General features: G+C 38.6%; 1 protein-coding gene across 5 annotated transcripts in view; it reads left to right on the top strand.

The window, feature by feature from the left end:
* LOC136871659 (high affinity cAMP-specific and IBMX-insensitive 3',5'-cyclic phosphodiesterase 8) overlaps positions 1–12,970 on the top strand; it is a 1,461,726-nt gene that overhangs the window by 1,436,382 nt on the left and 12,374 nt on the right. For 4 of the 5 annotated variants that reach the window (XM_068227177.1, XM_068227179.1, XM_068227178.1 and 1 more), the window contains 3 exons: positions 367–525; positions 2,892–3,021; positions 4,803–4,993. In XM_068227177.1, coding sequence (XP_068083278.1) covers positions 367–525; positions 2,892–3,021; positions 4,803–4,948 — 435 coding nt within the window. In that variant the 3' untranslated portion in view covers positions 4,949–4,993. The remainder of the gene's footprint in view (positions 1–366; positions 526–2,891; positions 3,022–4,802; positions 4,994–12,970) is intronic. The other variant, XM_068227181.1, reaches the window with a different exon arrangement.

Raw genomic sequence — 12,970 nt, 5'->3', positions numbered from 1 at the left:
AAATTACTTACAAAAGAAAACACTCATGGGTCCCAGGGACCCAATCGTGTAAGTTACGGGTTAAGGCCACTGCCGCTTCCTTCCACTCCTAACCCTTTTCTGTTCCATCATCGCCATAAGATCTACCTGAGTCGCTGCGACGTAAAGCAAATTGTAAAAAAAACTGTACTATAGCGGAAACAACGCCTGTTTCCCATTGTAATATATTGCACTGGTTTTACACAATTTAACAAATTTGGCCAATTCTTTCCGTTCACGAATTTCGTAAAATTCTCGTATATTGAGTAACTATGTCTTTATACTATAAGAATCATCATGTATTGCAATATTATTCTAATGTTTGATTCTTAAAATATCTTCTTAAAGGTCGGTTCTGACTTACAAGAGGGCTACTCTTTGACACAAGAGAACGCGTGTCTAGTGAAGAGGATGTTGATCAAGTGTGCTGACGTGTCCAACCCCGCACGGCCGCTGAAGATGTGTGTTGAGTGGGCGAATCGCATTGCTGAAGAGTATTTCAATCAGGTAAGTTTAGAAAAATATTCTTGTATATTGACACAGTTAAGATATACACGCAACTGGAATTTAAACGCATTTTCCTTCGCAATCATTCAGATAATCCTCAAGAGGCAGATTAAATGGTACAGTATTTATCCTAATACAGTAGTTCATGGGGTTACACTGTATGAATCAAGATATTTTTGACACATTACCCTTATTTTCCATACATTTATCCCCTCGGCAATCGAAATACTGCTGCCATAATTCTGGAAGCTTTGGAAATGAGCTCGAGAAGGCTGGTTTTAAAGCGTTCTTCACGACATCCGTCGCAGACTTCTGATTAACTGGAGTATCCATATTCCGCGCTCTCATCAGCCTAAACAAGACGATGATATTGCACGGTGACATATGAAGAGAATGTTGTGGAGACAGTGGAAAAAATATCACTGTATATTTAGCAAGAAATTTGAGGACCAAGAGAACAGCCTGATGCATTGTCATGCAACGGTAACTAGTATTGAGACGGCCAGAAGTCCGTATGTCGTTCGTGGCCTAGGGTTACGTCCCTATAACAACTTCTTTGGTCAACTCTTGTTATTTTCTTACCCCCGCGGTATTAGAGCACTCAAGGCCTAGGAAGTCGTTCATTTTCACGCCCTTCGTGGCCCTCGTCTTCCTTTGGCCGATAAATTCATTTTTTGAAGTGTCGGCTCCCTCTCATTTTTCCTCCCTGATTGGTGTTATATAGAGGATGGTTGCCCAGTTGCACTTCCTCCTTTTTTTTTTTTTGCTAGGGGCTTTTCGTCGCACCGACACAGATAGGTCTTATGGCGACGATGGGATAGGAATGGCCTAGGAGTTGGAAGGAAGCGGCCGTGGCCTTAATTAAGGTACAGCTGGTGTGAAATGGGAAATCACGGAAAACCATCTTCAGGGCTGCCGACAGTGGGATTCGAACCCCCTATCTCCCGGATGCAAGCTCAGAGCCGCGCGCCTCTACGCGCACGGCCAACTCGCCTGGTGTACTTCCTTTTGAAACAATAACCATCACCACCGCTTAGATCCATATCACACACGCAGAGTGAAAGGGAATGTTGTGCAGCGATCATGCGGGATAGAAGAGAATGAAATTTGTAAGATATCGAAAACCATTATGTTTTCGGAGATACTCTAGTTACTGTCATAGTACGTAGTAAAACACAATACTTTTATGTAAGGCAGTACAATAGGTAAGAACACGCGCCGCAGTGCGCTGGCTTTCTTTTGTATACCGTGAACCACTCTAGTCGTAAGGCAAGCGACCTGTTGTGACAAACACAACACCCCTGAACAAAGGCTGAAATGTGTACTGACTTACGTTCTTGTCTGTACAAGGAATGTTGGGATGTACCACTTTTACTGTAAGTCTTCGCCAGCTCTTTGTTATGACTGGATCACCTGAAATGCTTTGTATTTATCCTTGACTGCGCGTTGCTGTGGAATCGTACTTAAGAAAGATGCATCCTGGATAGCTTATGCCGTTCCTCTGAAATAAATTGATTTGCCTTATTAGCTCAAATAATCGCAAAATATCATGCATATTTCAAAAGTTTAGAAGTTCACGGTTACAGTCATACATGGCTTTAACAGGGTCGAATGGAGTCTATTTGAAGTTAGCGTTACGAAAAGAATAATCTTACGTTCATATCTCATAATGTAATCTTCTTTACGGCATCAAACTATTGTCAACAACATGGATTTTCACATCATGCAAAACTGCATACCTGTATTATTATCCCATGCCCTCATATACAAGGATCACTCATTTAGTATCACTTGTAGGGCCTTTAACAAGGCTAACATCACTGCGACTGAATGACAGCAAGCCAGCGAAGCAGTTGAGGTTGATTTATTTATTTATTTATTTATTTATTTATTTATTTATTTATTTATTTATTTATTTATTTATTTATTTATTTATTTATTTATTTATTTATTTATTTATTTATTTATTTAATTATTTCAATGGCTGTTCTAGTGAACATGTACTTTAGCTGCTTCACAGTTATAACGAGTGAAGCAGTTGAGGTTTGTTTATGCTATCTTAGAAATAGCAAATAGCTGCGAAGACTTAAAGGTGATACATCCCAACATTCCCTGTATAGTCAAGAACGAAAGTCAGTACACATTTCGGTCCAAGTCAAGAAGTCGAAAAAATAGTTATCTATCTAGTTCGGAAAATATTGCACACTGTGTGGTGGTTCCCGCTTGAAATGGCCTCACCTAAACTGTGTGTATTCTGAAATCCCTGATCCTGAATGGAATAACCTCACTTAATTTTGAATAACATTGTTTCACTATTACTTTGCTAAAATGTTTGATATTTCATATTTAGCGATTCTTGTTTTCAGACGGACGAGGAGAAAGCCAACAACTTGCCTGTTGTGATGCCCATGTTTGACCGCAACACATGCTCGATACCAAAGTCGCAGATTGGATTCATGGACTTCATCATCAATGACATGTTCGAGGCGTGGGAAGGTAGAATATCATTTATTATTACTATAGAATACAGTATTAACAACTGTATATTAACACTGCTGCACTGGGTTTGAAAATATGTATGTTTGCCCCCCTTTGAAATACCTTTTCGAATTATTCCTGTATTTACGATACTCTACGGAGTTTTATTATTATATCCTGTTAGCATGGCAATCTTATCTGTAGCTTTTACTGATTTTATGTAATAATATACGTAGAAGGTCAAACAATGAAGGTATCCCGATTTCCCGTATGTATGTTATTCCGTGTTAATTCAAATTTCCCACTAAGTAAGAGCACAAGCATCATCGCTCCCTTGGGACATTTACTGTCGGTTTGGTAATTTTGTAGAATTATGCAGAATTATGAGAGAAATATGCTATTCTTGTTTTCACAAAATATTTTCATTGTAGTATGTCCTATTGTTTTATTACAGCCTTTTGATGGTAATGTGTCTCATTTATCACAGTATTTCTCTATTTAAAATGTATTTTTCACTGTAAATTTAGCACAGTAACTGACAGCGTCTAATGTTAAATATTCACAAGATATTCACATCCGAAAATATTTCATAGAATTTTAACTTATTTTTATCAGCAGCGATTATATTTAGACTTTCAGAATAGCTTCTTTTAATATAGACTAATTAGTATTTTTGTCAATGTTGAAAATGATTTTTTCATAACTTACGTTAATAAGTAAATTTTAATTTTCAGCAATATAAAGTTGATATTTTGGACCATGATTTATTTGTTTAAATGTAACTTTAAGGGGGTTACTTTTATATATAGGGTCTCTCTCATAAACCCAGACGATTGCACGTGTTCGACCTGGCAAGCATGAGTCGCCAGTCTGAATCGCAGCTGTTAACATGCTGAGACAGTTATCATTGCAACACCGTATTTTTGTATGTAAAAATTATTTTTAGTTCGAGTCGGCTCGACGGGGACGCGATCTATTTGTTCAGCAATTTCCTGGTGAAGTACCACCTTCATGAGCACAGATTCACGTAATTGTAAATACATTTGGAACTATTGGCTCAGAGCCCAATAAGAAACATATGCACACAAGAACAGTACTAACAGAGGTAAAGCTAGATAACATTGGTGCGAATATTGAACGGTCTCCGAATAAATCGCTCACAAAATTAGCACAAGTAGGGTTTTCGGTTTCTTTTGCACGCAGAGTTACAAAGCTGTTACACATCAAACCGTACAAGTTTACATGGGCCCATTGTTTAAAACCTGCTGATCCAGCCGCAAGAGTTATATATTTTGAGAGATACTTTGCTGCATTGAATGATCGTTTATTCGACCCACAGATCGCGTTGTTTTTTTTCGGATGAGGTTTGGTTTCATCCTAATGGTCGTGTGAACAGTCATTACTCTCGCTATTGGTGTGCATAAAATCCCAATGGTGTTTATGAAGTCCCTCATTATAAAGGATGACACTTTTATAATCTTTTATAAGGTAAGATTTCATAAATGTCTATACACGCTTGAAGCAGGGCGGCCGCGCGCTACGTAAGTTGGGCTGAAGCAGCTGCTGCAGCGCGGAGTACAAACACACTGCGCTCGGTCTGAGTTTATAAGAGACACCCTGTATTTATTTACATTTACTACTTTTCAAGCTAAAAATGAACATTTCTAGCAACGAAGTTTCTTCGTGAGCACGGGCTCCTTTATATTACGTGTACTGTACTACGGGGTCCAAGTGACGGAGGACGTCCAGGTCCAGAAAATGTGTAGCAGCAGTGTGTAATATAATCTGTCATGTTTCAGCTTTCATCGATATGCCTATATTGATCAGCTACATGGAGAGCAACTATAATCATTGGAAAGCAATTGTAGCTATGACCGAGGAATCACCGGAGAAGGCAGCCGTAGGAGACGAAGAAGACAGCCCGTCAAAACTGAGAAAACCTTAAGTGTCATACCTGTCCTCTCTGATGTTCGTGTGTCGTCCTTCATGTGTAAGTTGTGGTCGTATGGGCTTTACGGTTATCGTATGTGATGACTTGATGAGTGTAGTAGGAGCTATTAAGGAATAAGACCCAGTGGAAATTTGAAACGTTTTGCAAACATGTAGTATACGAAAATATACTAAAGAAATAATTTCAAACAAGCGACATTCAGTACTAATATTACCTGTACTTGGAGCATTAATACCCGTTTTAATTCTTACTTAATAAGGCCGCTTGGAACTTGGATCAAAGATTCGATAATCTTTGATAAAATAACTTGTATGAAAACCATTTTGGATCATTCTTTGACGAGTTTCTCCGTGTTATTATATTTGATCAAAGATTTCGTGATAAAGGTGAAATATAATCTGGTAAAAATGGCCAATAATTAAATTGGAGTGTTGCTGCAGTGAAACTGCTTATCGCATTGTATGAGGAGAAGCGGTTTAATACGAAGTTCACACATTATAAAACAGAGAATTGCTATTAAAGTAGTACAGCGGTATAGAAAATAAACTTCAAAGGTCATTGCGGTTGAGAATATGGAGGGAGAAAAAACCGTTCTCAGGGCCCAATACTTAGCTGAAAAGATCAAGGTAATTGCTGACATTATTACATTTCTATTATCTGTGCCTAGTGAAATTAGTGTTATTATAGTGTTATAATTACAAACATGAAATAATATAAGCAATTACCTTCATCCTTCCAGCCAAGTCTTGGGTCCTGTGAACGTTTATTTTTCACACATCCTCAGTCGTAGTTCCCGGAATACATGTAATATATATATAAAATAAGAATTGTGTCTGTGCATTGCTCAGAATTGAAAAAGAGTGGTATTTCTGTATCGATCATGTCCACAGCAACAAGGAAATGCACTTTTTACTTCGGAATTTCTGTCTCGCTATCTATCTGTATGTAGGCCTATGTATGTATGTATGTATGTATGTACGTACGTACGTACGCGCATCACAAGAAAACGGCTGAAGAGAATTTAATGAAATTCGGTATGTAAAGTCGGGGAATGAGCCATTACAATCTTGGATATACATAATTTTATTCATGCTGAGTGAAATGGTAGTTTAGGGGAAGCCTAAGATTGTGACTGATGGTAGGCAAGAGAGGTTACTATTACATTGAAAATTCCCTAACCCAGTCTTCACATAAGAAAAGACGTTTGGTGACTTCAACGTCGCGTTTCTAGGGTAACGTTAAGAGCTATGCAATTAAATACAATCTTACTCACAATGTGTATACTACCTAACCTAGAATTCTGTATACAATGTAGAATACCGTAGTGGAGCACGAGTTTGGACGTGCTCCAGTGGCAAGAAAACGAAGAGTTACTGCCAGGCGCTCCTCTAAACTTACAACATTTCCCAAATGGGTATTTTGCTTCACAACTGATGGAGCAACTTTCTCAACTAACTTCTGAAATGTGTCTATATCCATTCTTCTGTATCTCCGGTATGATTCCTGGTCCTCACTTCTCAAATTCATTCATTATTGTATTCACAATTCCCATTGAGCTTCTCGTCGCAACCCATGATCTCACCCAAAATTTCAGACTTTTCTTAACAATAGTCCTATAATTATTACTGCACATGCACTTGCAACTAGAGCGGGAGCCTGCACAGAATCCATTTTTGTTTACACAGCCTTCTCGGAAATAAGACTGCGGGAAAATGAAATGGCGTATGACTTTTAGTGCCGGGAGTGTCCGAGGACAATTCGGCTCGCCAGATACAGGTCTTTTGATCTGAGTCCCGTAGGCGACCTGCGCGTAGTGATGAGGATGAAATAATGACGAAGACGACACATATACCCAGACCCCGTGCCACCGAAATTAACAAATTATGGTTAAAATTCCCAACCCTGCCGGGAATCGAACCCGGGACCCCAGTGACCAAAGGCCAGCACGCTAACCATTTAGCCATGGAGTTGGACAAAAACTGCATAGATTGTCCGAGATAGCCTATTTGTTGTAGTGTAATAGAATATCTTTGATTCTAACATGGCGTCAAACATTGATCAAATTATTTGATCAAAATTGTTATCCAAGTTCTTTGATAGTGTAATACCGGCCTAAGATAAAATTATCCTAGATATCTTTCCCGTCCCTTTCCTGAAATAATTGACATTTCAGGAATAGTATTGAAGTCATAAACTCTCAGCAAGCGTCACGAAATGCCTGGGACTCCCGCAGTTTGGTTTGAATTTGGTTTGTTTGCTCAGTGCGATTCTTTTCGCGCAATTACCTTGGCAATCCCAGTACCTTCAAAGTGCTCACAAGGGGAGGCCACGACGTTCGGATCACAGATTATCTTCGAACGTTGTACACCTTTAGGACAACATGATGTGTAAGTAGGAAGGCGTAATACTTAGGCGTTCTCGAGAAAATCGCAAGAGAAATTTTCGCGATGAATATTTACGTTGCGATCGCGAGCACGAGATGGCGGCGATCGATTTGTTAGCGTTCAAGCTCCGTAATCACCGGATCGAATCGCCCTCATCGGTTTTTTCTGAACACTTGTGATATTCTTTCTTCTTGTTGTTGTTTCGTATAGGCCAGCTAAGGACCACGACATTCAACTATTACATTTTGGAATGGGCTTTGATGTTTGCCCAGTAGTTGCGCATCCTCAGGCTGTGTTGCTCCGTCCTCTCCTTTGTCCAAAGGGCGCCAGTCTTCTTCGTTGGTAGTCTGTCCTGGAACTCCTTATGTTTAAGTATCTTCCTGAGTGTTGTCCGATCCTTTAAGTTTCCTTCTGTTATTCCCAGTTCCTGTAGATCTTTATCCACTTCCATCAACCATGGCGACTTGGTCTTCCTATTTTGCTAGTAGCTGAGAATCCGGTTGGTCAGCCTGGTCGGATGATTCCTATAGATGTGCCCATAGAATGCTAGGTGTCTCTTCCTTGCTACATTCGTTATTCTTTCACAGTACTTGTAGAGATCTTGGTTAGGCCGTCTTCTATAACTGTCACGTTCCTTGGCTGGCCCCAGTATCTTCCTCATTAACTTTCTTTCCCGGATTTCATACAGTACCGGTCAAAATTTAGGACCACATTAAAAAATCATGAAGTTCCATCTACAACCTAAAATTTTGCTACTAGACCTCTGTATTCTTTTTTCTGAGCTCTCACATCTAATATGATATACGTTGCCTGATTTCAGTGATTTACGCCAAGTATTGTATAAGTTATACATTTTTAACTGTTGGAAGGTCACGTCAGAAAGTCAACATTTTTGGAAATATTATGTACTATATACTCTAATCGGCTTCAAGTATCACCAACAAAATTCTTTTATAGACTTAGCAATAGTTGGAAGTCATTTAAGTATAAATTGAAAAATTCCACAAAAATGCGGCACGGACTTTTGTGCTTTTATTTTTTGTTTCAAATCAGCTCTAAAATGGTCAGTTTTTCCTTGTTCTTGTCATAGGCCTCAGTGTGAGCTATCGTCATCAGAAATGTGTTCTTGGTTGCCATCCACAAAGTGCAAATGGAACTATCAGGGCAAATAAGTTTCATGCCGGTAGCTCGTCCTGAGACCTTGGGTCATACATGACAAAGGCAAAGAAAAATCAACCTTTTTGGTCCTGGTTCGAAAAAAAATGAACAAGCAAAAAACAAAAAACAAAGATGCCGCATATTTTCGGAAGTTTTATATTTATACTAAAATGGCCCCCACCTATCTCTAAGTCTACAAAAAAATCTTGGCGGTGATACTTGCAACCAATTAGAGTGTACAGTACATTATATAACCAAAATTTTTGATCTTTTGTTGTGACCGTCCAAGAGTTAAAAATTCATAACTTCCACATTATTTGGACTAACTCAGTTAAATCAGGCGACATATATCTTATTAGATGTGAGAGCTCAGAAAGAAAATTACAGATAACTCGTGGCACAATTTTAGGTTCTAGATGACATTTCGTGATTTCTTTACGTGGTCCTAAACTTCTGACCGGTACTGTAAGTCCCTTCCTGTTGAGTGTTAAAACATTCTTCAGGGCGGATGACTGTCAGGTAGTGCTTCATCTTAGTATTACGAGAGAGACACTTTTTATTATAAGTATTCTTCGTCAGTTGGTAGGCCATTTCAAGCCTGTTAACTCGAGTTGACAAAGCTGTTCCTTCAGTGAGATTAGATTCCAACCATTCTCCTAAGTACTTAAAACTGTTGGTTTTCCTGATCTCTCCCTGTACCAGATGTAACGTACAAGGAGATGTTCGTGAAGAACTGTGTTTTTTTCAAGAGATACATGTAGCCCAACCTTTGCTGCTTGTTGTGATGAAAAATGAAAACCTACAACCTGTTTTCCAGTCATTGACCGGATCAGGGATGTAATGAAGGAGACATATATAGGCTATGAAATGATAATGGAGAGTGTTGCTGGAATGAAAGATGACAGGGAAAACCGGAGTACCCGGAGAAAAACCTGTCCCGCCTCCGCTTTGTCCAGCACAAATCTCACATGGAGTCACCGGGATTTGAACCACGGTATCCAGCGGTGAGAGGCCGACGCGCTGCCGTCTGAGCCACGGAGGCTCACCTTGTTGTGATATTCTTTCATATATATCACATACTGGCAAATGTACCCGTGCTTCGCTACGGTATTCTACCATAGATAGGGATTTCTACGTAAATTACTGTACATGCAGTGAACGAGGTGTATTAAATTGCATGTCTTTTAGGGCTATCCGAGAAACAAAACAGGGAGGACGCCATACCCATTATCTCACATCTGCGCGCCCCAAACCGCACTGCCAACTCGCTCGGTGCCAGACTGTTGTAACTGTTAGCCAACTGTCACACTGTTTTATAATTTTGGTGCATGTATAAAGCATCTATATATATACTAGCAAGATACCCGTGCTTCGCTACGGTGTTATACTGAAATTTATAATTGAATGCTTATTGTTTTAGACATATAATCCGCCGAAATTCGCGATCCGACTCGTTTTCTGCGAGAAGCCGCCTAAATGCACGATCTGACTCGTTTTATAATAGATTACGGCAAGTTTTCTCCCATTTTCAATCTTTCTTTCCAGCAATCGATTTCGTAGTACTTCCCGGGCTAGGTCCAGGTATTCCACCCGGTCAGTTGGGTCCCTAAATCTTTGTCATCTTCTCCTATAAGCATTGTTAATACGGGTCAAATTCTTGAGGAGATCCGGCGTGGTGTCGTCTTGGGTGCCTTGGCGGTACTGATCCCGCGGCCGAACTGCATTCTTAGGCATTACCCGTTCAGAACCCGTTTCCAACGCGGTCCGCACATTTGACGAAGGTCTAGAACATTATTATTATTATTATTACTATTATTATTATTATTATTATTATTATTATTATTATTATTATTATTATTATTATTATTATTATTAGATGTTCTGGACCCCACAGCAAGATGCAAGGCCGCTACTTGGCGGTAAATTACATTTGCTGCCATTGTCATTGTTGACAATGTGACCAGCACCATTGTCGCGGATAGGCAAGTGTGCGGGTTTTATGACGATACCAATGACTGAATTCCGTGCATTATTGACCTTATTATAGAGGTGAACAATTTGACGGTCAATTGCATTCCTATCGTTTATTTCAAATGTGTTTAAATTTTTATTTATATGCCAGGAGAATCTACTGTAATCTAAGAACGTTCTCCGAAGGAAAAGATGGCTGTTGAAAACGAACCCAGGAAAGATTAAAAATGATCGATTAATGATCAGAATAAGTACATCGAAAATCTACAGCCTGTTTCCAGTCATTCGACAGGGTCAGGAATGGAATGAATAAAGCCCCATCTAGCGGCGACAATAGGAATTGTGCCGGCTGCCGAAGCACTCCTCTGGGGCAATGATCGATGAATGACAAATGAAATGAAATGATATTGGACAGTGTTGCTGGAATGAATGACAGGAGAAATCGGAGTAAACGGAGAAAAACCTGTCCCGCCTCCGCTTTGTCCAGCACGAATGTCACATGGAGTGACCGGGGTTTGAACGACGGAACCCAGCTGTGAGGGGCCGGCACGCTGCCGCCTGAGCAACGGAGGCTCCTCATAAGTACATTATGAACAGTAAAATCAATTGGTCTCACCTCCTTTTAAACCCCACCGCCGTTAAGTTTATTAACAACCCCACAAAAAAAATTAAAAGAAGGCGTGTTTCTTTATGTTTAAAGGATATTCCAAACACCAATGTTCACGTCTATTACCTTCAGTATTGAGATATACGTATCCCCATAAAAATAATTCACTTTCTTTCACTTCCTTTCACACTCCTTCCCCCCCACCACCACCACCCAAGTGAATTATCCGGCAAAAAATACTGTTTCTTTAATAGTAAAGGATATTCTAAATACTAATTATCACGACTCTAACTTCTTCGGTTTTTGATTTATGTGTCCTCATGAAAGGAATTCAACTTCTTTTTCACTCCCGCCCCCCAAGGTGGGTTCCCCCCAAAACGCGATTTTTGTTTTTAAAGGAGATCCAAATACCACTGGTCGCGTCTGTAACAACTTTAGTTTTTATTAGATGTATGTATTCTCATACAATTAAGTCAATTAATTTTTCAATTCTTTCACCTCCCCCCCACCTTTCATTGGATTTTCCGAGAATACGTGTTTTTTTTTTACTTTTAAAGCAGATTCCAAATATCAAATTTCACGTCTGTAACATCTTCATTTTTGAGATATCAGTAGCCTAATTAAAAGAATTCAACATCATTTTCAGTTACTTTTACCCCCTCCACCCAAGTGTTATTTCCGAAAACTAAAAATACACGTTTCTTTATTTTTAATAGAGATTTAAAAAAACATTTTTTACTTCTGTAACGTGTTGAGTTTTTTGAGATACTGTAGAAATTCTCATTTTAAAATTGCACCCCTTTTAAGTTCCCCTTAAATGGAGTTTCCAAAAACAAATCACCTATGTTTCTTTACATTTACAGGAGATTCCAAATACTTTTTACGTCTGTAACATTTTACGTTTCTCAGATATTCTGTAGATATAGTCTTTCAAAAACTCACCCCAATTTGTCACTCCTGTTTAACCGCCATTAATTGGATTTTCCAAAAACCAAAATTACGTGTTTCTTTATTTTTAAAGGAGATCCCATATACAAATTTTCAGTTCTGTAATTTCTTCAGTTTCTGAGATGTATGTATCCTCATTAAAGGCATTCAACCCATTATTCACACTTTTACATCCCTCCTATAGCGATTTACGAAAAAAAAAATTACGTGTTCCTTTATTTTTAAAGGAGATTCTAAATACCAATTTTTACATCTATAATCTTTAAAAGTTTTTAGATATAGATACACTCATTTTAAAAATTCACCCCCTTTTCATCCCCCCCATTAATTGGATTTTCCAAAAACAAAAAATACGTGTTTCTTTATTCTTAAAGAAGATCCCAAACACCAATTTTCAGGTCTGTAATATCTTCAGTTTCTGAGATATAAGTAGCCTCATTAAAGGCATTCAACCCCTTCTTCACCCTTTTTCACCCCTCCTATTGGGATTTTCCGAAAACAAAAAAATACGTGTTTCTTAATTTTTAATGATGATTCTAAATACCAATTTTTATATCTGTAAACTTTAAAAGTTTGGAGATATAGATGCACTCATTTTAAAAATTCCACCCCCTTTTCACCCTCCCATTAATTGGTTTTTCCAAAACCAAAAAATACGTGTTTCTTTATTTTTAAAAGAGATCAAAAGTACCAATTTTCAGGTCTGTAATATCTTCAGTTTCTGAGATATCAGAACCGGATTCCTGATTAAAGGCATTCAACCAATTTTTCACCCTTTTCCACCCCTCTTATTGGGATTTTCTGAAAACAAAAAAATACGCGTTACCTTATTTTTAATGAAGATTCTAAATACCAATTTTTACATCTGTAAACTTTTAAAGTTTTGAGATATAGATACACTCATTTTAAAATTTCACCCCCCTTTTCACCCCCTTAGCGACGGAATAT

Source organism: Anabrus simplex, chromosome 4 (assembly GCF_040414725.1).
Source record: "Anabrus simplex isolate iqAnaSimp1 chromosome 4, ASM4041472v1, whole genome shotgun sequence".
Lineage (NCBI taxonomy): Eukaryota > Metazoa > Arthropoda > Insecta > Orthoptera > Tettigoniidae > Anabrus > Anabrus simplex.
The sequence above is the reverse complement of the archived record's forward strand: the minus strand, read 5'-3'. Positions and strand labels throughout refer to the sequence as shown.